The sequence below is a fragment of the Delphinapterus leucas genome, chromosome 1 (assembly GCF_059928025.1).
Source record: "Delphinapterus leucas isolate spDelLeu-1000000601 "Yukka" chromosome 1, BTC_Dleu_Yukka2, whole genome shotgun sequence".
NCBI classification, from domain to species: Eukaryota; Metazoa; Chordata; class Mammalia; order Artiodactyla; family Monodontidae; genus Delphinapterus; species Delphinapterus leucas.
Genome location: NC_143129.1, coordinates 57,506,216 through 57,531,312, shown reverse-complemented (window position 1 = coordinate 57,531,312; position 25,097 = coordinate 57,506,216). Strand labels below are relative to the sequence as shown.

The window sequence follows — 25,097 nt, the reverse complement described above, 5'->3', positions numbered from 1 at the left end:
GCTGAGATCTTCATGTTAGAGGGATGCTTTTATGACTTTTTATAGCAATGTAATTAAGGATCCACAAATCAGGGAATATAAAGTGATATTGTTTTGACAGTCTTCTGTTAGTATTCTCCTAATGCCTAGTTCCAGTGTCCCATAGAAATTTAAATTAGCTTGCTCCAAACTGTACCCACTTATGGTTTTCCCCAAAACTGTTTTCCCTCTGAATTCCTAACTTTGTAGTACTACAAATTTCTTCACTTCCCAGAGCCAAAAACCTAAGAGTCAGGCCTGGCTTCATGAGTATGAGACCAGTGCAATGCACAGGGCCTGCACTCAGGAAGGTCCTCTGCATGGAGGTTAATGCTCAGTGGTTGCCATCTCAAAATCCTTAATGATTCATTTTTGGATTTGTGATTTGTGTTTTGTAAGTGAAGTCCAATGGGATAATGGAGCACGTGCAGGGACTTGGAACCAAGGCACGGTACCACCTCCCACTGCCTCTCTGGGCTGGATTCTACATTTCCCACTTTCCCACCAGCCTCCCTTCTTCTCTCTGCCTCACCCAGCCACAGCTATCACCCTAACGGGGCTTGTGCACAAGCATAAGAAAAGTAGGGATTAGGCTGTGCACTCTTGGCAGGGCTGTCCTTGCCCTTACCTGTCCTCTTCACTGGTGTCTGACAGGTGGCCAGAGACCACAACCCAATTGAGGCAAGCCTCTGTTCATCCCCAATTCCAGGTACCTAGTGAGTTGGAGTGGCAGCCATGAGAAGGGAAGAAACCTGGCTCAACTTCCCTGCCCTGGGCCAGGGCATGGCACATGGGTTTGGTGGCTGGGGAGGGGCAACCTAATAGCCAGTGGGTCACCCACACAGTGAGTTGTGGGCTAGGGCCCCAGGCATCTATGAAGGTCTGCACTTCTTGCCTTGGTGCCTGAAGGAACATGGCATTAAATAGCAAATGAAAAATACCATAGCAGATGGAGAGAGAGACCGTTGGGAAACATTTTCTATTTTAGTACTTAATGGCACTGTTTTCCTGCTTTTTGAACAAGGGCCCTAATATTTTGTACTGAGCCACTCAAAATATGTAGTTGGTCCCTAATACAGTGAGGATTTTAACTCATCTCCTGGCCTCCGATTCCTCCTTCACCCACTTTAGCTTTCACACTGCTGCCAGAGTGGTCTCTTTAAAATTTAAATCTGATCATTACTTGACTCTCCCTTGGTTAAAGTCCTTTAGTAGCTCTGTATGGTCCCACACCCATGGACGTGAACAAATTTTGTACATTTTATTTGGCTTGCACAGTGTGGGTTCTTTCCACTCTCCTCCCTCCCTCCATTCTTCCTTACCCTCATTTGAATGTCTTCAGACATAGCTAGCTTTTCCTTCAAAAAGCATGTTATGTGCTGAAACCTTTTGCGTTTAATTTGTGTTTTACTGGGTGATCAAAACCAAAGTTAACTTGGCACAGAGAGCCTTTCATTATCTAGTTTTCTGCTGCCCTTCCAGTCTCATTTCTTTATACCCAGTACCCCCTTCCCTACCCCCAGTTCTTTAAGCCTCCAAACTTAAAGAGTGCTCCATCTTAGTGCTCCATCTTTATCAAACTTAAGTTCCTCAAACAAGTTTTCTCAGGTTTCTTTGCACATTTCTGCCTAGTAAGGCCACCTTCTGTACTCCCTAAAAGTATTCTCATCCTTCAAAACTCAGCTCCAGTGTCTCCCTGCCTCTTGTAGGCAATATTAGCCTTGACCTCCTCTGTCCTTCCTTCGGAATGTGCATTTACCCATACTGATACCACTGTACTGTAGGGCCATTATGTATATAGTCGCCTTCCGTGGTCTATGATATTCTAGTCAGTAGTCTCCAGAATGGGGTGTACATACCTCAGAGGGTACACAGAACAATCCATTTGGGTTGCAGAAAGAAAATAATAAATGTTTGATTTTTTTAAATTTCACTATTTAAAATTTTTACGTTCTTGATTGTTTTATAGTCATACATCAGAACATTCTTATATTTCATAAGTAAACAGTTTTAGGAATGCACACCAACAATATTTTACTCATTTGATACATAGTCCAGACAATTTAAAAACTACTCTTCTAGGAGGGTTCCTTTTTCTCCACACCCTCTCTAGCATTTATTATTTGTAGACTTTTTTTTTTTTTTTTTATGGTACGTGGGCCTCTCACTGTTGTGGCCTCTCCCGTTGAGGAGCACAGGCTCCAGACGTGCAGGCTCAGCAGCCATGGCTCACGGGCCCAGCCGCTCCGTGGCATGTGGGATCTTCCCGGATCGGGGCACGAACCCGTGTCCCCTGCATCGGCAGGCGGACTCTCAACCACTGCGCCACCAGTCTATTTGTAGACTTTTTGATGACGGCCATTCTGACTGGTGTGAGGTGACACCTCATTATAGTTTTGATTTGCACTTCTCTAATAATTAGCAATGTTGAGCACATTTTCGTGTGCCTTTTGGCCATCTGTATGTCTTCTTTGGATAAATGTCTATTTAGACTTCTTCCCATTTTTTGATTGGGTTGTTTGATTTTTGATATTGAGCTGTATGAGCCGTTTTTATATTTTGAGATTAATCCCTTATTGGTCACATCATTTGCAAATATTTTCTCCCATTCTGAGGGTTCTCTTTTCGTTTTGTTTGTGGTTTCCTTTGCTGTGCAAAAGCTTTTAAGTTTAATTAGGTGCCATTTGTTCATTTTTGGTTTTATTTCCATTACTCTAGGAGACGGATCCAAAAAGATATTGCTGCGATTTATGTCAAAAAGTGTTCTGCCTGTGTTTTCTTCCAGGAGTTTTATAGTATCTGGTCTTAACATTTATGTCTTTAATCCATTTTGAGTTTATTTTGTGTGTGGTGTTTGAGAATGTTCTAATTTCATTCTTTTACTTGTAGCTGTTCAGTTTTCCCAGCACCACTTATTGAAGAGACTGTCTTTTCTCCGTTGTATATTCTTACCTCCTTTGTCTTAGATTAATTGACTATAGGTGCATGTGTTTATTTCTGGGCTTTCTGTCCTGTTCCATTATCTCTGTTTCTGTTTTTGTGCCAGTACCATACTGTTTTGATTACTGTAGTTTTGGTAATGTAAATTAGTACAGCTACTATGGAGAACAGTATGGAGGTTCCTAAAAAACTGAAAATAGAGCTATCATCTGATCCTTCAGTCCCACTCCTGGGCATATATCCAGAGAAAACCATAATTCAAAAAGACACATGCACCCCAGTGTTCACTGCAGCACTATTTACAATAGCCAAGACATGGAAGCAACCTAAATGTCCATCAACAGATGAATACATAAGGAAGATGTGGTATATTTATACAATGGAATATTAGTCATAAAAAAGAATGAAATAATGCCATTTGCAGCAACATGGATGGACCTAGAGATTATCATACTAAGTGAAGTAAGACAGAGAAAGACATATCATATGATATCACTTATATGTGGAATCTTAAAAAATGATACAGATGAACTTATATACGAAATAGGCCCACAGACATAGAAAACAAACTTATGGTTGACAAAGGGGAAAGGGGAGAAAGGAGATAAAATAGGAGTTTGGGATTAACAGGTACACACTACTACATATAAAATAGGTAACCAACAAGGATTTACTGTATAGCACTGGGAACTGTACTCAATATTTTGTAATAACCTATAAGGGGAAAGAATCTGAAAAAAAAATAGATACATATGTATCTATAACTAAATCACTTTGCTGAAACTAACACAACATTGTAAATCAACTATACTTCAATAAAAATAAAACTTTAAAAAAATAATGACAATATTGTTTTAAAAATGCTCTTTTAGAAAATCAAGACTGTATCTTATTCATCTTACAACTCCAGCAATGACCTTTTCTTTTTCTTAATCTGTTTATGAAAACTCAATAAATAGGTGACATTCATGATTGCCCAGCGTATGCACATTGTAAAGACATTAACCTTTTATGCCATAGCATCTTCATCATTAGGTGATGGTTTTAAATTAATCAACATTGTATACTGGATTTTTAAAAAAAGATTCTACATTAATCTGTTAAGTAAAATAGAATTAAGGGTGGAATACAGTGAGTAGAAAGAAATAATCTTCTTTCACTGAAAGCCCTATTAGATTAATGGTAGAAAGAATGACTCATGGGGACTATCTTAGTTTGCTTCTCACTCAAAGAATAATTGGAGGTGTAGTAATATGGTCTTAGCCTTTTAAAAGTTAAATGAAAAAAAAATGATACTACATCTGGCAGAAGTGAAGGTCAAAACCTGATGATCTGTCCTTGGCTACGTGGGCTCGTATCTTATGCAGTCAGTGAGACCATCACTATCACTCAGGAGAACTTCTCCATTAAAATCAGCTACCTGCAGTTGAAAAAGGCTTTGCACTCTTCTGCCCATGTGATCTAGGGCCAGTGTCACCTGCATTTTTAATTATGCCAGAGTATCAGTACAAGGACTTCATATTATAAGCATTTAAGAATTTGGACATAGAACAGGGAAAAGAGTGGTAAGAACCATATTTTTTAATGTATGTTCAGCTAGCATCTCCCTTGTGTGACCAAGAGCAAATTGTTTGACTCCTTCTAAGGCCTATGGTGCCTTTTTTATGATAATGAAATACCACACAAATATTTTAAGATCCTTTCAGGTTTGCAGATTAAAAGGTATCATGTACTAAGAACCAATTTGTTCATATTTTGGGGCCTGAATTCATAATGGAAAAAAATCTTTGCAGCATTAGAAAAGAGTACAGTTAGGAAATAGCCTCTAGAAATTATATAAATATGCCTAGTAAAATCTTTTCCATTGTGCATTTCTCCCTGCCTTCCCCCACTTTATTCTATACTTTAAAAATAAATAAATAAAAGCCTACCCTGATAGGCATTAGTAAAGAGTAATTACGTTGTTTTACTTGTACCTTTTGCTCACCACCATTTCCATAATACGGGTTTTAGGCGCATTTTGTTTCACCAGAGGCAGGAAGAATTTTATTTTTTTAAACAACTAATAGGCTCCAAAGCTCCCCTTCATCTATGATGCTGTTATTCTTAGAGTCCTAGAAATGAGAGCTAGAAAATTTCAATTAAATTCATCTAGTTCATCTCCCTTGACAATGAAAAAACGTCTTTCACATTATATGATACTTTTTCAGGCTTCCATGATAACCTCTGGGAGACTATCCAATAGACTAATAGTCCTCACTTAGGGGGAGTGTTATCTTTCTTAGTTTTGACCCTTCATTTCTCATTATTTTATCCCTTAAAGCCATCTTCCTTAATAGTCATACTCTGTGAACTTGAGTAAGATCAGCAGTCTCTTCTAGTCATAAGAAAATCAACATATACCTCATTAGCAGAAACTAAGGTGGTCTACAGAAGTGCGTATTTCAGATAATAAATTTTTCCTCTTTAAACACCAGATTCGGTTTTATTTTAAAAATGTTGAGGGGTTTTTTCCTTCAGATGTATTAGATATTTTCCCTACTTTCTTGAGTGAATTGGAATTTTCTTAATAATTCAGGTTAATCATTATTAGCGTTTAGCGAATATATATTAAGTAGCCCATTGTGTGCTAAGCATTGAAGAAATACAGAGATGAGCTCAGTAATGTTTGCCTTTAGGAGTTAAGACTCAGTAAGGGATATAAAATAGAAATAGAACTAATTATTGGTCAAACAGAAAAAAACAGTAGTATAAACAAAACATCTTACGTAATCAGAAGTGAGAGACTAACTCCTATTAGAGAAATCAAGAATGGTTTTCAAAACCATTGGTATTCAAACTAAATAGTATTTGGTATTCAAAATAAATAGTGTAGGGACACCTGAGTGGCCATTTGGAAAAAAAGATAAAACTAGATGTAAGGTGTATCTGCTACCTTACACAAGTGTAAACTCCAAATGGATTAGGGATCTAAGTGTAATAAATAAACAAACAAATAAATAAATAAACGATACAACTACTAGAAGAAAACAGAGGAATGCCTCTTTAACCTTAAAAAATATTCTTCTGTAATGAATGGTTACTGAAAAGCCAGAGACAAAAAAAAAATTTTTTTTAAGTGCATGGCAAAAAACATCATAACAAAGTTAAAAAACAGGGACTTCCCTGGTGGCGCAGTGGTTGAGAATCTGTCTGCCAATGCAGGGGACACGGGTTCAAGCCCTGGTCTGGGAAGATCCCACATGCCAAGGAGCAACTAAGCCCGTGCGCCACAACTACTGAGCCTGTGCTCTAGAGCCCACGTGCCACAACTACTGAAGCCTGCGCAGCTAGTCTGAGCTGTGCAACAAGAGAAGCCACCACAGTGAGAAGCCCACACACTACAACGAAGAGTAGCCCCTGCTCGCCGCAACTAGAGAAAGCCTGTGTGCAGCAACGAAGACCCAATGCAGCCATAAGTAAATAAATTTTTTTTAAAGTTAAAAAACAACCCCAAAACGAAGAGTAGCCCCCGCTCGCCACAACTAGAGAAAGCCCATGCGCAGCAATGAAGACCCAACAACGAAGACCCAACGCAGCCATAAATAAATAAATAAATAAATTTATTATTTTTTTTAAATTAGAAAACGACCAACTGACTGGGAGAAAATATTCATAACATATAAAGCGTTATTTAAAAATGAAGGACAGGGCTTCCCTGGTGGCACAGTGGTTAAGAATCTGCCTGCCAGTGCAGGGGACATGGGTTCGAGCCCTGGCCTGGGAAGATCCTCCCGTGGAGCAACTAAGCCTGTGCACCACAACTACTGAGCCTGTGCTCTAGAGCTCATGAGCCACAACTACTGAGCCCACGTGCCACAACTACTGAAGCCCACGCCCCTAGAGCCCGTGCTCCGCAATAAGAGAAGCCACTGCAATGAGAAGTCTGCGCACCACAATGAAGAGTAGCCCCCGCTCGCCGCAACCATAGAAAGCCCGCGCACAGCAACGAAGGCCCAAAGCAGCCAAAAATAAAAATAAATAAAATAAATAAATTTTAAAAAGTTAAAAAAAATTAAAATGAAGGACAAATGACCAAAAACCCAATAGAAAAATTGAAAAAAAGATATGAATAGGTAATGCTCAAAAACTATAAAAATTGTTCTGAACGTATAAAAACAATTTGCATTTCTCAGATTAGTGGTTTTTAGGGGCTGAGGGAGGAGGAAGGGATTGACTATAAAGGGGCATGAGTAAATTTTATTTATTTATTTATTTATTTATGGCTGCATTGGGTCTTCGTTGCTGTGCACGGGCTTTCTCTAGTTGCGGTGAGCAGGGGCTACTCTTTGTTGTGGTGTGCAGGCTTCTCACTGAGTTGGCTTCTCTTGTTGCAGAGCACAGGCTCTAGGCGCATGGGCTTCAGTATTTGTGGTGCGTGGGCTTCAGTAGTTGTGGCACACAGGCTCAGTAGTTGTGGCTCATGGACTCTAGAGCACAGGCTCAGTAGTTGTGGTGCACGGGCTTAGTTGCTCCGCGGCATGTGGGATCTTCCCAGACCAGGGCTCAAACCCATGTCCCCTGCATTGGCAGGCAGTTTCTTAACCACTGCTCCACCAGGGAAGCCCAAGGAATAAATTTTTTGAGTGATAGAAATGTTCTATATCTCAATTGTGGTAGTATACGTTTGTCAAAACTCATCAAGCTATACACCTAAAATAGGAAAGGAAAAATAGTGAATTTTTCCTTTTATAAAGTATACTTCAATGAACCTAATATTTTAATAGAAAAGATATATTTGAAACATAATATATAAAAGTTGAAAATAAAAAGTTTAAAAAATTTTAACAAGAAAATAATCAAAGGAAATCTGGCATAACAGTGTTCTATCAAGTGAAAATGAATCTTTAAGACAAAGAATATCATTAGGGATAGAAGAGGTGTGCTTAATATCGTCTGTTTGGTCCCCTAGTAAATCAGCATATCAGTAAGTTACATTATGATGTTATATATAACAAGTATAACATATGTTATATCATATAATATACATATTTTACTTTTATATTTTAATATAACATAATATCAATATGTTAGCATTGTTTAGATCTGATTAACGGGTGTATGTTTACTGTATTAACTTATCTGCTTTTGTATGTTTAAGAGTTTCATAATAAAAGTTCCACTTCATTTAACAAAAAAATCATTGGATGCTTCTAAAAATGGAGATCACTGCTTCATATCAAAGAGTCTGATTCATCAGCCCTGGGCTAGAAAAACAATTGTAATTTATAATACAACCTTTTCTTTTCCCCTGTGATGCTTAAATTTGCAAACAAACATAAACAAAACAAAAAACCCAAAATCAAAAAGCCCCACTAGAGGAGAAATTACTCACATTGAAACTGCTTATTAAGTATAAAGCACTTTGTAACTGTTTGTGGTTTTGTTATTATTCTTGTTACCTAGAGTTTCCCCTTCTGTTTAGACTTCCAATAACTGGAAGATAAACTAAGTAAAATATGATAACTGAAAAGTAGAGTTTGACATTTTCAGTTACCCTTCCTTTTCCTTTTTCCTTGTTTTCTACAATTAGATTTTAGCATTTATCAAACATCTATAAGTTCCTAAGTTATATTAAGAAAACAAGGGAGGGAATAATTTATATATGGCACAGCCCTTCTTCTCAGGTATTACAATCCATAATAATATGAACTGCTAAAATATGCAAAATACACAGGTTAAGTTAGTAATTAAACTATAACTTAAAAAGCAAGAATAAAAACAATTCTTACCTGGGTTCTTTCTAGTTGACAAGGTGGCATTTTCTTAGTGTGAGTCATATGACATTTTAAGGAACTGCTATTAAAATTACTTAATCACCTAAAATTGTTTAATCCCTTGTGTGGTCACTGATATGGAAAAGTCTCAAACAGGATTAAAGCAGGGTTCTGTTGCACATCACTGTGTTTTTGTGTGAAAGGTGATGACATGTTTCTCTGCCTCTTCTCCATGTCTTAAGGGAACAGCAGCAGCACTAGGATGCTGGCAAGTCAGTGTCTCTGATTACCACCACTGAGGCTTCTGAGAGCAGTTGCATAGCAGCAGTCTTATTTCAGTTACCAATCATGCCCTGATAGCCAAGTTCAGCCTTCAGGGGTTACTCCAATTTGCAGGTGGTGAACAACTTTTATTGTTATCTTAATATTTACCAAGCTCTAGAGAAAGACACCATTTGGCTTTTTCTCTTTCACTGGCAGTTGCTAATTTTAAGCCTTATTTTGACCAAAAATAGTGAGTACCAACTACTTAAAGTAAGTCATTTTAGTTGTAGCAATTGCTATGATGATATAGTTGTTTAAAATGATATGCTTTTTATTATTTTTAAGAATTGTAGATGGTAGCAACCGCAATCCAAAGGAGAATTGTATGAAGTAGGATTTGTTTGGAGGGTTTTATTTGTGTTCTTTCAGATTAGGTTGGTATCAGAAGGGTGAAATCAAGTTTATTTGTGGTCTTCTCCTTTGTTTCCATTTATGATACAGGATTTTTAGGGTACATTTATAGGAGCATCATTTACCCTTCAAATTAACATAAGACATAGATATCATAACTTTTTGTGAAAGAGAGAGAAACATTTTCCTTATTGGCATCCATCTATTTTTAAATTTTATATTTGGGTTTTTCTTCTCAGTGACCACAGAATCAGTTACATATAAAAGTAATTTCAAAAGGATTTCAGTTTTACTCTAGTTTAATTATAGAGATAGGAGCCTTAGGAGCAAATTTTTCTAAGTCACATGTCACATTAGTGGGGTTTTTGGTTTGTTTTCCTTTTTTCTCTCATATTTTTGAAATGTTATACTGCATTTTTGCCTCTGTGGTATATAATTCTATAATAAGATGTGTGTAGAAATTAAGTATAGTACACATGGGGGAAATGCATTATATTATAGTGCCTAGAGTATTTGAAGAGAAATTAGAATGTGGAGAATTAGTACAGTATGATGGTTAAAAAGCAAGCATTCCAGAGTCAGACTGCCTGAACTTGGAGTTTTACTTTGTGACTTAGCAGCTGTGTGACTCGGGAAAAGTCAGATAGCTTCTCTGTATCTCTGCTATTGATATATAGTTGATGAAGAAAATGAACTCTTCATATATTGTGCATTCTTGCTCAAAATTACATTAAATTTTCATAGGTAAAAAGTATTTCTCTCAGAAAAGCAAATGCTTATTTATTTATGACTGCTTGGAATGGTCTTGTCTCTCATTGTTATTTCCTTAGAAGTCAGAGTGAAAGGTGAGGTCCTTACTGTGGCCTACAGGATCTGCACACTGTACCCCCTACCCCAGTACCAGGACCAACACCAGCCTGCTACCTCTCTGACCTCATTTCCCACAACCCTTCCTACTGCTTTCTCCATTCCAGCCACACTGACTTCTTGGCTCTTTCTTGATCACACTAGGCATACTTTTGCCTTAAAGCCTTTGCTGAGCCTAGTCCTGTTGCCTAGAGTGCTTTTCCCTTCCAGCATCTGCTAACTCAAGGCTAACTCACCTCCTCTTCTTTACTCAATATAATCCTTCTCCATAAGGTCTACCATGACCACTTTGTATTCCCAACCCTCTTTACATAGCTCTGTTTTTCTACAGTGCTTGTCTTTTGCTAACTTATTTTGTTCTTTGTTTATCGTCTGTCTCCTTCCACTGGTATATAAGAATAATGAAAGCGAAGATTTTTGGTTGTTCACTGATTATCTCAAGTGCCTCAAGTATCTGGCAAATAAATATATGCACAAATGAAACTTTTTAAGTACTAGCAATATATTGGGTTTAAATTCTAACTCCTCACCTATTAACTGTGTTACCTCAAGCAAGTTACTGAATACCTGCTTTGTGGAGTTGTTACATGGATTAAATGGTATCACATATTGGAAAGCACCTGGCCAGTGCTTGATAGCCAGGAAGCCTTCAGTAAATTCATTCAGCCAACAAATGTTTATTGAACATTTAGGATATACCAAGTATCATTTATAGGCACTGGCATACATCACAGAACAAAATAGCCCCAAATCCCAGATATTGTGGAATTTTTTTCTAGTTTCCTTCCCTTCCTTTGTTGTGTTAGTTTCTAGGAGGAAAGACTCATGATTTCACCTAGCCTGTTCAGTAGTCTCTCATCCTAGATTTATATTCAATTAATACTTATAGGTACCCATTTTCCATTATTTTAAAACTACTTTTGCATTCAGTTATCTTATTCTTTGGGATGGCCTTAGGAAGAGGATTTTTTAATCCTCATTTTACAGATAAGCAATCTGAAACTTAGAAGCTGTGACTTATCCAAGGTCTTTCAGCTAGGAGAAATTGGAGCCAGGATTTGAAGCCACACTTCCTGATTGAGTTCCTTGTTCTTTCCGTGGTGGCAGTTGTAGCAGAAACACCATGATGGCTTTTATTCATTTCACTGCCTATTTTATTTCAGTTCTACGAACATATATTGAGCCCCTACTAAAGGCCAGATATCAGCCCTGCCTTGGGGATGCAAAAATTGTTTAGTCCCTGTCCTGTGGCGTTCAGAGTTTAGCAGGGAAGTCTGTTGACACATCAGTGGGAATGCAGTGTGCTAAATGTAAGGCTGGCTCTATTTATAGATTCTTGGAAGCACATAGGAGGGGCACCTAATCTAGAGCAGGGTCAGGACATGCCAAAATAGACACCTTAGAAGAGATCATGCCTGAGCTGAGTCTGAAAGGATAACTTAACCAGGAAAAAGGGAGGGAATATGAACAGTAGCATAGATTCATGATGACTATAGAGAATTGGAGGCTTTTAGGTTTGCTGGCGTGTAAAGCATGAAGCAGGGAATGGTCAGGGGCCGGCTAGAGAAGTTAGTAGCTACCAGATGATACCGTATTCTACAGGGAGAACCCTTACCAGGACCACTCTTTTAGGTACCTATAGGTCAAGTATCCACCCCGGTCCACTCAGCTATAGCCAGGGCTCTTCATGGTACAGAGCATACTGACCTGTATGTAAGGAATTGCTCAGAAGGGGCCCGTGGGAAAGAGGGCATACCATATACTCTGAGGCTTCCCAGAGGGAATAATGTTGCTGGAAGGCTCAGTGCATGGTTGGTCCAGGCAGAGGCATAGTAAAAGCCAAGCCAAGCTTGGAGATAGTGACTATTTAGTGGCATCAGCCCATTCAGCTATGTGATCTTCCTGGACAGCCTGATCATGGGACCAGATTTTAAACATTGATTCAGTTTTGATTTTGGATAGCTGATCATTAAGGGAATGGAGGTTATTGGTGATTAAATAGCTTCAGATAATTGGTCCGGGAGTCTTGGTTGAATAGGGAGAAAAGCAGGATCACGGAGAAAAACGGGGTGGTCAAGAGACTAGCGGTTTCTATGAGGTTGGAGAGTAGATGTATTTGGAGAAAGACATACCTCGTCCGGAAGAAAAGTCAGAAAGAAGAGTATGACTGTCTAAGGTGTCTGAGGTGAGGGATCTGAATAATGATAATATCTAGGGCGTGGTTCTAGGAGTGAGTGGCTGGAGAGGAGGTTAAAGGTTATTGGAGTTAAGGAATTGTGAAGCTAGCATATTAGATGGATCACTACGCAGTTATTTACTAGCATGGTGCTAGGAGCTAAGAGACAGAGAAATATTGCAAGCTGGGGGCTAAAGTCCTTAATGAATAAAGGAGAGTGAAAGAGAGATTAATACATGAGAACGGCAAAGAGTGTGATAAAGGGTATTAAATCAAGGTCATATGAACCTCAAAGAATATGCTTTACTCCAAACCATTATTTTATGGAATAAAGGTTTGGAAGCAGTCATAATAAGCTAGGAAAACCCCAGCTCCTCTTTCTAGTACCATTGAATATTGGTTAGGGAGAATGGAAAACGTCTATCAAATAGGGCTGTAAGCTAAACAGTCTTCTTGGGTGAAAACCATGTTTCAGTTATATCAAGGAAATGAAAACAGAATTTTGTAGTAGATTCTACTACCTCCATGAAATCTCACTGACCACTTAGGGCAGTCTTACACTTTCCCTTATCTATATTACTTAAACAACCATAATTTTATGTATATACTTCTGAGGTATTTACTGAGCACTTATTAAGCTTTAGACTCTGTGGTCGATGTTAAGATAGATATAGCATTATACCTTTCCTCAAAAGTTTAAGGGCCAAAGGGAAAAATAATTATACATGAATAGCAGGACAAATCACCTTTCCAATCTTATTTTTCACTACTACTAATCATTTACCCACCAAACTAAATCTACTTAGTGTATACCCTGTGTATTGTTACCTCCATAACGTTTTTCATTCTATGCTCCATACAATACCCTTGCTACTCAACACCCCCAAACTCAAATCATGTCTGCCCTTTGGAACTAGCATATACCACTTCTTCCAAACAATTTCCCTTTGTTTTGACAAACTCCTGAAATAATTTCCTATGTACCTCTCTAAACTAATACCATGTTTCATCAATTCTAAAATGCACATTTTTTCACATTTTAACATCTCTGTAGATTACTCTCTTTTTTCCCCAATAAAAATTGAACTTTATTGAATTTATTTTTTTTATAGAGCAGGTTCTTACTAGTTAGCCATTTTATACATATTGGTGTATATATGTCAATCCCAATTGCCCAATTCATCACACCACCATCCTCCCCTGCCACTTTCCCCCCTTGGTGTCCGTACATTTGTTCTCTGCATCTGTGTCTCAATTTCTGCCCTGCAAACCAGTTCACCTGTACCATTTTTCTAGGTTCCACATATACGCGTTAATATACAATATTTGTTTTTCTCTTTCTGACTTACTTCACTCTGTATGACAGTCTCTAGATCCATCCACGTCTCTACAAATGACCCAATTTCGTTCCTTTTTATGGCTGGGTAATATTCCATTGTATATATGTACCACATCTTTATCCATTCACCTGCCAATGGGCATTTAGGTTGCTTCCATGACCTGACTATTGTAAATAGTGCTGAAATGAACATTGGGGTGCATGTGTCTTTTTGAGTTATGGTTTTCTCTGGGTATATACCCAGTAGTGAGCTTGCTGGGTAATATGCTAATTCTATTTTTACTTTTCTAAGGAACCTCCATACTGTTCTCCATAGTGGCTGTATCAATTTACATTCCCATCAACAGTGCAAGAGGGTTCCATTTTCTCCACACCCTCTCCAGCATTTGTTGTTTGTAGATTTTCTGATGATGCCTATTCTAACTGGTGTGAGGTGATACCTCATTATAGTTTTGATTTGCATTTCTCTAATAGTTAGTGATGTTGAGCAGCTTTTCATGTACTTCTTGGCCATCTGTATGTCTTCTTTGGGGAAATCTCTATTTAGGTCTTCTGCCCATTTTTGGATTGAATTCTTTGTTTTTTTAATATTGAGCTGCATGAGCTGTTTATATATTTTGGAGATTAATCCTTTGTCCATTGATTCATTTGCAAATATTTTCTCCCATTCTGAAGGTTGTCTTCTCATCTTGTTTGTAGTTTCCTTTGCTGTGCAAAAACATTTAAGTTTCATTAGGTCCCATTTGTTTATTTTTGTTTTTATTTCCATTACTCTAGGAGGTGGATCAAAAAAGATCTTGCTGTGATTTATGTCAAAGAGTGTTCTTCCTATGTTTTCCTCTAAGGGTTTCATACCGTCCTGTCTTACATTTAGGTCTCGAATCCATTTTGAGTTTATTTTTGTGTATGGTGTGAGGGAGTGTTCTAATTTCATTCTTTTACATGTAGCTGTCCAGTTTTCCCAGAACCACTTATTGAACAGACTGTCTTTTCTCCATTGTATATCCTTGCCTCCGTTGTCATAGGTTAGTTGACCACAGGTGTGTGGGTTTGTCTCTGGGCTTTCTATCCTGTTCCATTGATCTATATTTCTGTTTCTGTGCCAGTACCATATTGTCTTGATTACTGTAGGTTTGTAGTATAGTCTGAAGTCTGGGAGCCTGATTCCTCCAGCTCTTTTTTTTTCCCTCAAGACTGTTTGGCTATTCGGGGTCTTTTGTGTCTCCATACAATTTTAAGTTTTTTTGTTCTAGTTCTGTAAAAAATGCCATTGGTAATTTGATAGGGATTGCATTGAATCTGTAGATTGCTTTGGGTAGTATAGTCATTTTCACAATGTTGATTCTTCCAATCCATAAACATGGTATATCTCTCCATCTGTTTGTATCCTCTTTAATTTCTTTCAGTGTCTCATATTTTTCTGCATACAGGTCTTTTGTCTCCCTAAGTAGGTTTATTCCTAGGTATTTTATTCTTTTTGTTGCAGTGGTAATGGGAGTGTTTCCTTAATTTCTCTTTCAGATTTTTCATCGTTAGTGTATAGGAATGCAAGAGATTTCTGTGCATTAATTTTGCATCCTGAAACTTTACCTAATTAATTGATTAACTCTAGTAGTTTTCTGGTGGCATCTTTAGGATTCTCTATGTATAGTATCATGTCATCTGCAGACAGTGACAGTTTTACTTCTTCTTTTCCAATTTGTATTTATTTTTCTTCCCTGATTCTCGTAGCTAGGACTTCCAAAACTATGTTAAATAATAGTGGTGAGAGTGGACATCCTTGTCTTGTTCCTGATCTTAGAGGAAATGCTTTCAGTTTTTTACTATTGAGAATGATGTTTGCTGTGGGTTTGTCATATATGGCCTTTATTATGTTGAGGTAGGATCCCTCTATGCCCACTGTCTGGAAAGTTTTTATCATAAATGGGTATTGAATTTTGTCAGAAGCCTTTTCTGCATCTGTTGAGATGATCATATGGTTTTTCCTCTTCAATTTGTTAATATGGTGTATCACATTGATTGATTTGCATATATTGAAGAATCCTTGCATCCCTGGGATAAATCCCACTTGGTCATGGTGTATGATCCTTGTAATGTGTTTTTGGATTTGGTTGGCTAGTATTTTGTTGTGGATTTTTGCATCTATATTCATCAGTGATATTGGTCTGTAATTTTCACTTTTTGTAGTCTCTTTCTCTGGCTTTGGTATCAGGGTGATGGTGGCCTCATAGAATGAGTTTGGGAGTGTTCCTTCCTCTGCAATTTTTTGGAAGAGTTTGAGAAGGATGGGTGTTAGCTCATCTCTAAATGTTTGATAGAATTCACCTGTGAAGCCATCTGGTCCTGGACTTTTGTTTGTTGGAAGATTTTTAATCCCAGTTTCAATTTCATTACTTGTGATTGGTCTGTTCGTATTTTCTGTTTCTTCCTGGCTCAGTCTTTGAAGGTTATACCTTTCTAAGAATCTGTCCATTTCTTCCAGGTTGTCCATTTTATTGGCATAGAGTTGCTTGTAGTAGTCTCTTAGGATGCTTTGTATTTCTGCGGTGTCTGTTGTAACTTCTCCTTTTTCATTTATAATTTTATTGATTTGAGTCCTCTCCCTCTTTTTCTTCATGAGGCTAGCTAATGGTTTATCAATTTTGTTTATCTTCTCAAAGAACCAGCTTTTAGTTTTATTGATCTTTGCTATTGTTTTCTTTGTTTCTGTTTCATTTATTTCTGCTCTGATCTTTATGATTTCTTTCCTTCTTCTAACTTTGGGTTTTGTTTGTTCTTCTTTCTGTAGTTCCTTTAGGTGTAAGGTTAGATTGTTTATTTGAGATTGTTCTTGTTTCTTGAGGTAAGCTTGTATAGCTATAAATTTCCCTCTTAGAACTGCTTTGGCTGCATCCCATAGGTTTTGGATCGTCGTGTTTGCATTGTCGTTTGTCTCTAGGTATTTTTTTATTTCCTCTTTGATTTCTTCAGTGATCTCTAGGTTATTTAGTAACATATTGTTTAGCCTCTATGTGTTTGTGTTTTTTTCCCTGTAATTCATTTCGAATCTCATAGCATTGTGGTCAGAAAAGATGCTTGATATGATTTCAGTTTTCTTAAATTTACTGAGGCTTGATTTGTGACCCAAGATGTGATCTGTCCTGGAGAATGTTCCATGTGCACTTGAGAAGAAAGTGTAAGCTGCTGGTTTTGGATGGAATGTCCTATAAATATCAACTAAATCTGTCTGGTCTGTTGTGTCATTTAAAGCTTCTGTTTCCTTATTTATTTTCATTTTGGACGATCTGTCCATTGGTGTAAGTGAGGTGTTAAAGTCCCCCACTATGATTGTGTTGCTGTCGATTTCCTCTTTTACAGCTGTTAGCAGTTGCCTTATATATTGAGGTGCTCCTATGTTGGGTGCATATATATTTATAATTGTTATATCTTCTTCTTGGATTGATCCCTTGATGATTATGTAGTGTCCTTCCTTGTCTCTTGTAACATTCTTTATTTTAAAGTCTATTTTATCTTATATGACTATTGCTACTCCAGCTTTCTTTTGATTTCCATTTGCATGGAATATCTTTTTCCATCCCCTCACTTTCAGTCTGTATGTGTCCCTTGGTCTGACATGGGTCTCTTGTAGACAGCATATATATGGGTGTTGTTTTTGTATCCATTCAGCAAGCCTGTGTCTTTTGGTTGGAGGATTTAATCCATTCACGTTTAAGGTAGTTATCGATGTGTATGTTCCTGTGACCATTTTCTTAATTGTTATGGGTTTGTTTTTGTAGGTCGTTTTCTCCTCTTGTGTTTCCCACTTAGAGAAATTCCTTTAGCATTTGTTGTAGAGCTGGTTTGGTGGTGCTGAATTCTCTTAGCTTTTGCTTGTCTGTAAAGCTTTTGATTTCTCCATCAAATCTGGATGAGATCCTTGCCAGGTAGAGTAATCTTGGTTGTAGCTTCTTCCCTTTCATCACTTTAAACATGTCATGCCACTCCCTTCTGGCTTGTAGAGTTTCTGCTGAGAAATCAGCTGTTAATCTTATGGGAGTTCCCTTGTATGTTATTTGTCATTTTTCCCTTGCTGCTTTCAATAATTTTTCTTTGTCTTTAATTTTTACCAGTTTGATTACTATGTGTCTCGGCATGTTTCTCCTTGGGTTTATCCTGTATGGGACTCACTGCGCTTCCTGGACTTGGGTGGCTATTTCCTTTCCCACGTTAGGGACATTTTCACCTATAATCTCTTCAGATATTTTCTCTGGTCCTTTCTCTCTTCTCCTCTGGGACCCCTATAATGTGAATGTTGTTGTGTTTAATGTTGTCTCAGAGGTTTCTTAGGCTGTCTTCTTTTCTTATCCGTTCTTCTGCCTCCATTATTCTGCTATTGATTCCTTCTAGTGTAGTTTTCATTTCAGTTATTGTATTGTTCATCTCTGTTTATTTGTTCTTTAATTCTTCTAGTTCTTTGTTAAACATTTCTTGCATCTTCTCAATCTTTGCCTCCATTCTTTTTCTGAAGTCCTGGATCATCTTCACTATCTTTATTCTGAATTCTTTTTCTGGAAAGTTGCCTATCTCCACTTCATTTAGTTGTTTTTCTGGGGTTTTATCTTGTTCCTTCATCTGGTACATAGCCCTCTGCCTTTTCATCTTGTACATAGCCCCTCTGCCTTTTCATCTTGTCTATCTTTCTGTGAATGTGGTTTTTATTCCACAGGCTGCAGGATTGTCATTCTTCTTGCTTCTGCTGTCTGCCTTCTGGTGGATTAGGCTATCTAAGGGGCTTATGCACATTTCCTGATGGGAGGGACTGGTGGTGGGTAGAGCTGGCTCTTGCTCTGGTGGGCAGAGCTCAGTAAAACTTTAATCCACTTGTCTCCTGATGGTGGGGCTGGGTTCCCTCCCTGTTGGTTGTTTGGCCTGAGGTGACCAACACTGGGACCTACCCGGGCTCTTTGGTGGGGCTAATGGCAGACTGTGGGAGGGCTCACGCCAAGGAGTACTTCCCAGAACTTCTGCTGCCAGTGTCCTTGTCCTCACAGTGAGACACAGCCACGCCCCACCTCTGCAGGAGACCCTCCAACACCAGCAGGTAGGCCTGGTTCAGTCTCCTACGGCTCCTTCTCCTGGCTCCCGATGCGCACACTACTTTGTGTGTGCCCTCCAAGAGTGGAGTCTCTGTTTCCCCCAGTCCTGTTGAAATCCTGCAATCAAATTCCGCTAGCCTTCAAAGTCTGATTCTCTAGGAATTCTTCCTCCCGTTGCCTGACCCCCAGGTTGGGAAGCCTGACGTGCGACTCTGAACCTTCACTCCAGTGGGTGGACTTCTGGTATAAGTGTTCTCTAGTTTGTGAGTCACTGACCCAGCAGTTATGGGATTTGATTTTATTGTTATTGCGCCCCTCCTACCGTCTCACTGTGGCTTCTCCTTTGTCTTTGGATGTGGGGTATCTTTTTTGATCAGTTCCAGTGTCTTCCTGTCAATGATTGTTCAGCAGTTAGCTGTGGTTCCAGTGCTCTCGTAAGAGGGAGTGAGAGCATGTCCTTCTACTCCGCCATCTTGAACCAGTCTCCCTCACATTACTCTTTTATCATATGCCATTTGTCATCAACGTTTTTGAAAGAAAGAATATATCATGGTATTCTGTGGAAAAACATGAACAACAGGTACTCTGAGTCAAAATATAGTTCAGAAGAATGAAGATGCTTTAGGGATACCTTAACTGATTTTGTATATATTCTTTTTGTGTGTACACTGTGGTATATGACAAAACCAGCCAAAGTAAGTCTTTAAAAAACTTATTTAATACAAAATAAAAATTTTAAGTGGTAAGGCATTGTTATAGTTTAATTGGCTGCTTTTTTCTTTGTATACATAAAATAATGGTGTGACTTACAATCACTGGTGTCCTAGATTCAAAGAAATATGATAGTGTTATTTTGTGATTAAATATGCCAGGCATTAAGAGCATGTACCTTCCCAATACATGTTGTGTCATTTATATTTGTATTTATTTCTAATCTTATATTAAACTACAGGCTCTTTGAGGGCAGAGTTTGTGTTTGTTTTATCTTTGTTTCCCTTACAACACCTAGTACGATGCTTTATAACATATACACATAAAATAAATACTTAATAAATAAATGGATTAAAATATGAAGTATTATACAATAAGTACCACAGGAAGGTAAAGTACTATATGAGTGAACATCTACTAGTAAATTCTCAATTAACTGCTTAACTGTAGTGTGTTAGAACTGTATTTATATATAGTATTTGGTCCAGTCCTTAGGCTGAATCTCAACTTAGGCCAGTGGTTTTTGAACCAACTATAAATGATCCTAATAGAATTCTATAAATTTAGGTCTGGTTTGCTGACTACATTTACAAGGAAATGTGGTGACTCATCTTGATTGAATCATAGAAAGTAGTAAATAAAGCCTTTGCCTTAGAGAACAGATGACAGTGACTTTCCCTAATGATGCTAAGATTATACAGGAGATCAGGCAAAATGCCTGTCTCTAAGAAATATAGTACTTTTTTTTTTTTTTTCCAGTACGCGGGCCTGTCACTGTTGTGGCCTCTCCCGTTGCGGAGCACAGGCTCCAGACACGCAGGCTCAGTGGCCGTGGCTCATGGGCCCAGCCGCTCCGTGGCATGTGGGATCTTCCCGGACCGTGGCACGAACCCGTGTCCCCTGCATCGGCAGGCGGACTCTCAACCACTGCACCACCAGGGAAGCCCAGAAATATAGTACTTTAAAAAATAGCCCTGTTTTTTTTCCCTCCAATCAATCTCAATACACCTACAATAAAAAACAGCCTGGGGAATAAAGAACAGCTTAAGTAATTATGTCTATGTGATATTTTCTAGTTTTTACCCTTATTCTTTGGGCTATAAGTACAAGAAATAACATTAGCATTTTTCTTCAGTCAGCTAAATAGCTCTACTTCTGATTCAAATAAGTTTGTTTCCATTTTTTCTCTAGCAGTGCTTGCGTGTTTACTTGGCATGGAAAAGCACTGTGGTAGTCCACACTACTGTTCACTAAATATCTCTTTCTAGATACATTATAGGATTGTACATTCTTTCCCTGTTGAAGTTAGGTGTGGTCATGTGACTTTTTTGTCCAATAAAATGAGACCACTAATGACATGAAGCTTTAAGAGCAAGTATAAAATTTACCACACTTCCTTTATCCTGAGGCAGCAACTAATAGAAGCACAAAGATGGAGCCTCCCTTAGCCTAAGTCCCTGAGTGAGGACAGCATTGTGCCAGGTCCCCGTCATATTTGACCTGCTCATAGACACATAGTACATTTTGTGCCAGTAAGATTGTGGGGTTATTAGATAAGCATAACCTAGCTTATCATGATTAATATAGTCTTCACCCCAAAACAGTGGGCTTTAATGGTAACTAAAAGAATATAACAGATTTGATGTGCTGGTATTGGCCTAGTCTTTTTTTTTCTTCCTTATGGAAATATTTATTGTACACAGCTTCTATAAGCTAATATTCATTACAAGGTGATTAGAGTCAATTCCATACATCAAAGCACTTTTCTTTGAATTATAGTCTTTTGTCAAGACATTTTGATATACTTCTATAAGATGTCCTTTCATCTGCCAACAGTAGAACTACCAATTCATTCTTGCATTTATTCTTTTATTCAACAAACTTTTTTGAATGCCCATTATTTGCCAGGTGCTAAGACTAGGAAGATGTTCAAGGCACTCTAGATAGTTTGGTGGAAGTGGCAGAAGGTAAGCAGGGCTAAAAACTATAAGGCACTTTGTTCTTCTGAAGTCTGGGTGCTTCACTGGTTTCATACATGATACATACCTGTTTCATTTTAAAATAGTTAAACTACATTTAAAATTTAACTTCACAAGTACCATATCCAAGGTGACATAGATCAGATTTTGCCACTGCTGAGACCACCAACATATTACCTTAGAAGTTAGAAGTTTCTTTACCATAGCTAGTATAGAAACTGTTTAAGAAATAAGAAATTAAGTGCCATCTAAAAGTTTAATTCTTGGGCTTCCCTGGTGGCACAGTGGTTGAGAGTCCGCCTGCCGAGGCAGGGGACTCAGGTTCGTGCCCCGGTCTGGGAGGATCCCACATGCCACGGATCGGCTGAGCCCGTGAGCCATGGCCGCTGAGCCTGCGCGTCCGGAGCCTTTGCTCCGCAGCGGGAGAGGCCACAGCAGTGAGAGGCCTGCGTACCACAAAAAAAAAAGTTTAATTCTTGACATATATACACCATCAAATGTAAAATAGATAGCTAGTGGGAAGCAGCTGCATAGCACAGGGAAAGCAGCTTGGTGCTTTGTGACTACCTAGAGGGGTGGGATAGGGAGGGTGGGAGGGAGACGCAAGAGGGAAGAGATATGGGGATATATGTATACATATAGCTGATTCACTTTGTTATACAGTAGAAACTAACACAACACTGTAAGGCAATTATACTTCAATAAAGATGTTTAAAAATAAATAAATTTTTTAAAAGTTTAATTCTCCCAATTATCAGAGAAGAAAAAAATTTTTATCACATTATCAGGTAGTTTCCAGCAGCTGTATTTTACAAATTAAAAAATTAAAAGCTGAATTCTGTTTCTGGTCTTCATTATAAGAATCTGAGTATCTTTTGCAAAGGCAGTGCAGATGAGTTAGGAGACAGCAAGGTTCCCTTTTGATTCTTCTTCCCATCACTTTCTGCCTTTTCATTCTAGGGGTTCTTCAGCAAGCGCCTGAAAGGCTCCATCAAGAGGACCAAAAGCCAATCAAAGCTTGACCGAAACACGAGCTTTCGGCTTCCCTCCCTTCGCAATACAGATGACAGGTAGGAGTTCACTTGCCTAAAACAAAGAAAGAAATTTTACAGTGCATTTTGATAAGGCATTTTGGTCTTCATTAACTTTGCATCAATGATAGTTGGAAAGATCTGATACAAAATTTACTTTTTTGTCTTGCTCATATTGAGGCAAGGTACAAAATATTGGCTTAAATATCCAACCAGTTTAAAAATCTTACAATATTGGAGAGTGTGTGGACACCTAAGAACTAATTTAAGAATCGGTTGTGCTGTTTCTGTCGAATCAAGTTCTAGTGGTCAGAGGTGTATCTTTCTTTTGTAGGATGACCATAAGGGATGATGATGGCTATAGCTAACATTTTTTGAGCACTGTACTAAGTGCTTTATATGCATTTTCTTGTTTAATCTTAATAATAACCCTGTAAGAGAAATATTAATATTATCACCATTTTATAGATGACAAGTCTGAGGAACAGAGAAGTTAAGTAATCTTGCCCAAGGTTATACTGCTTAGTAAATAGCAAAAATGGTATTTAAACTTGGGCAATTTGGCTCTGAGAACCCATGGTCTTCACTGCTGCATTGTTCATTGTGTATAGTATATGGACTCAGTCTCATTAATTTGCAGTCACATCTAGAAGATATGTATGAAAAGGAAGCCTGGATTTCAATAATTAGGACTACCAGCTTAAGCAAACCTCAAATGCGTGGCTTGCTAAGGATAACAACCCTCTAAAATGATTGAATGTATGCTAGGACACATTTGTAATACTTCACGTCTCTACAATGTTCAAAATTTAGGAAATGGTACTTGTTGTGTCTTGACACATCACCACCATCACCAGTATTTATTGAGTGCTTACTCTGTGCCAAGTATTTTTAATGTAGTATCTTATGTGATACAGCCCTAGATACTATTATTATCCTCATTTTACAGATAAGGAACTAAGGCAAAAGAGACTGAGAAACTTGCCCATGGTCACACAGCTAAGAGTAGAGCTTTGATTTAAACTCATGTCTGCCTTTCATAATTATACTCTTATTTATACTTGGGTGTATGTTTTTTTTTTTTTTTTACTTTTGGTAATAAGTCCATTATTTCCAGTTATCTGCATAACAAACAGAAATATAGATTATAATCTCTATAACGGCAGATTATAGATTTGCCAGGCAGAGAATTACTCTCGTTTTATATGTGAAGTAACTTGTCCCCCATACTGAGTTGATAAGAGGCTACTGCTTTATCAGCTCTTCTTATCCCTGAACCACGTTAGAGGTGTTCTGTGAAATTTGCAAGTATGTTCAATTTGCGGTGTAATTGTATTGTTAAATATGTCTTTTATACCTTTTTGTTTTAAGGTAATCATTAAAAAAAGATCTTTTATTCTCATATTTTTCCCTTAGATTTTACTCTATAGCACAGGGAACTATATATATATAACTGAATCACTTTGTTGTACAGCAGAAATTAACACACTATAAATCAACTATACATCTATTTTTTAAAATTACTTTTATCATTCACACAACCGTTTACATTTTATCAGTATGATGGATGAATAGTAATAATAAACACATATACAGTATGTACTATGTGCCATACACTGTTCTAAGCACTTTACATAAATGAAGTCATTTAATCAACACAACAACCCTAGTTACAGTCATGACCTCATTTTGAAGATGAGAAAACTGAAACAGAGAAATTAGTAATTTGCACAAGTTCACACAGCTTAGAAGATGGCAGTACTGTGGTTCCAATCCAAGAATTCTAGCTCTTGAGTCTACATTTTTTAATTTATGCTATATTGCCTCTCACAAAAAAGGCAGGTGGGGGGCATTTCTTTGTTTTAATTTGTAGTTACCTAATGCCTACTAAGTTGAACATCTTTTCACAAGTTTTCTTCTTCTATGACTTGATTATTCATCCCTTTGCCATTTTCTATTGAGCTATTTGTCCTTTTTCTTATGCTTTGAAGTAGTGCTTATTATTACTAGGGATTGTAAGCCACTATTATGCACGTTGTTAAAATTTTCTTCCAGTCTGTTTCTTGTGTTTTTAAATCATGTCTCTGAATTATATAGAAGTTTTAGATTTTCATTTGGTCCAACATGTCGGTCTTTTTCTTTGTTGGCTTACCTGGCCAAATTTGACCAGAACACTGAACTCAAGAAGTCAGGGATCTCTTTCTCATTAAATTTCTCATTATGATGCTGTTCAAATCACTATATCTTACTTCTTCAGGAGGAGGAAATATTCTGCCTGGGGTATTAGGAGGATAATGAAGTAGTGATCATGATATTTTGAATTCTTCAGGCTTTTTGATAACAACAAACCTTATCTGCACTCATTACATTTTAAAAAGATAAAATTATCCTCACAAGGTCTGAGTTACTGCTTTCAGATGGCAGAAAAACAGTTGTAAATGAGTTGATTTCATCTAAAGAAGGTTTACTACATATGATAAGTAAGCTTTTCTGTGCAAAAGAACATAGGGTATTTTAACATGCAGACCTA

The 25,097-nt window shown here is 37.8% G+C and overlaps 1 protein-coding gene across 27 annotated transcripts in view; it reads left to right on the top strand.

Moving 5' to 3' along the window:
• The window catches only part of RASAL2 (RAS protein activator like 2), a 393,146-nt gene that overhangs the window by 305,143 nt on the left and 62,906 nt on the right, over nt 1-25,097 (top strand). For 26 of the 27 annotated variants that reach the window (XM_089920164.1, XM_089920293.1, XM_089920249.1 and 23 more), the window contains one exon: nt 22,497-22,606. In XM_089920164.1, coding sequence (XP_089776290.1) covers nt 22,497-22,606 — 110 coding nt within the window. Of the gene's footprint in view, nt 1-17,693; nt 18,852-22,496; nt 22,607-25,097 lie in introns of those variants that run through there. The other variant, XM_089920835.1, reaches the window with a different exon arrangement.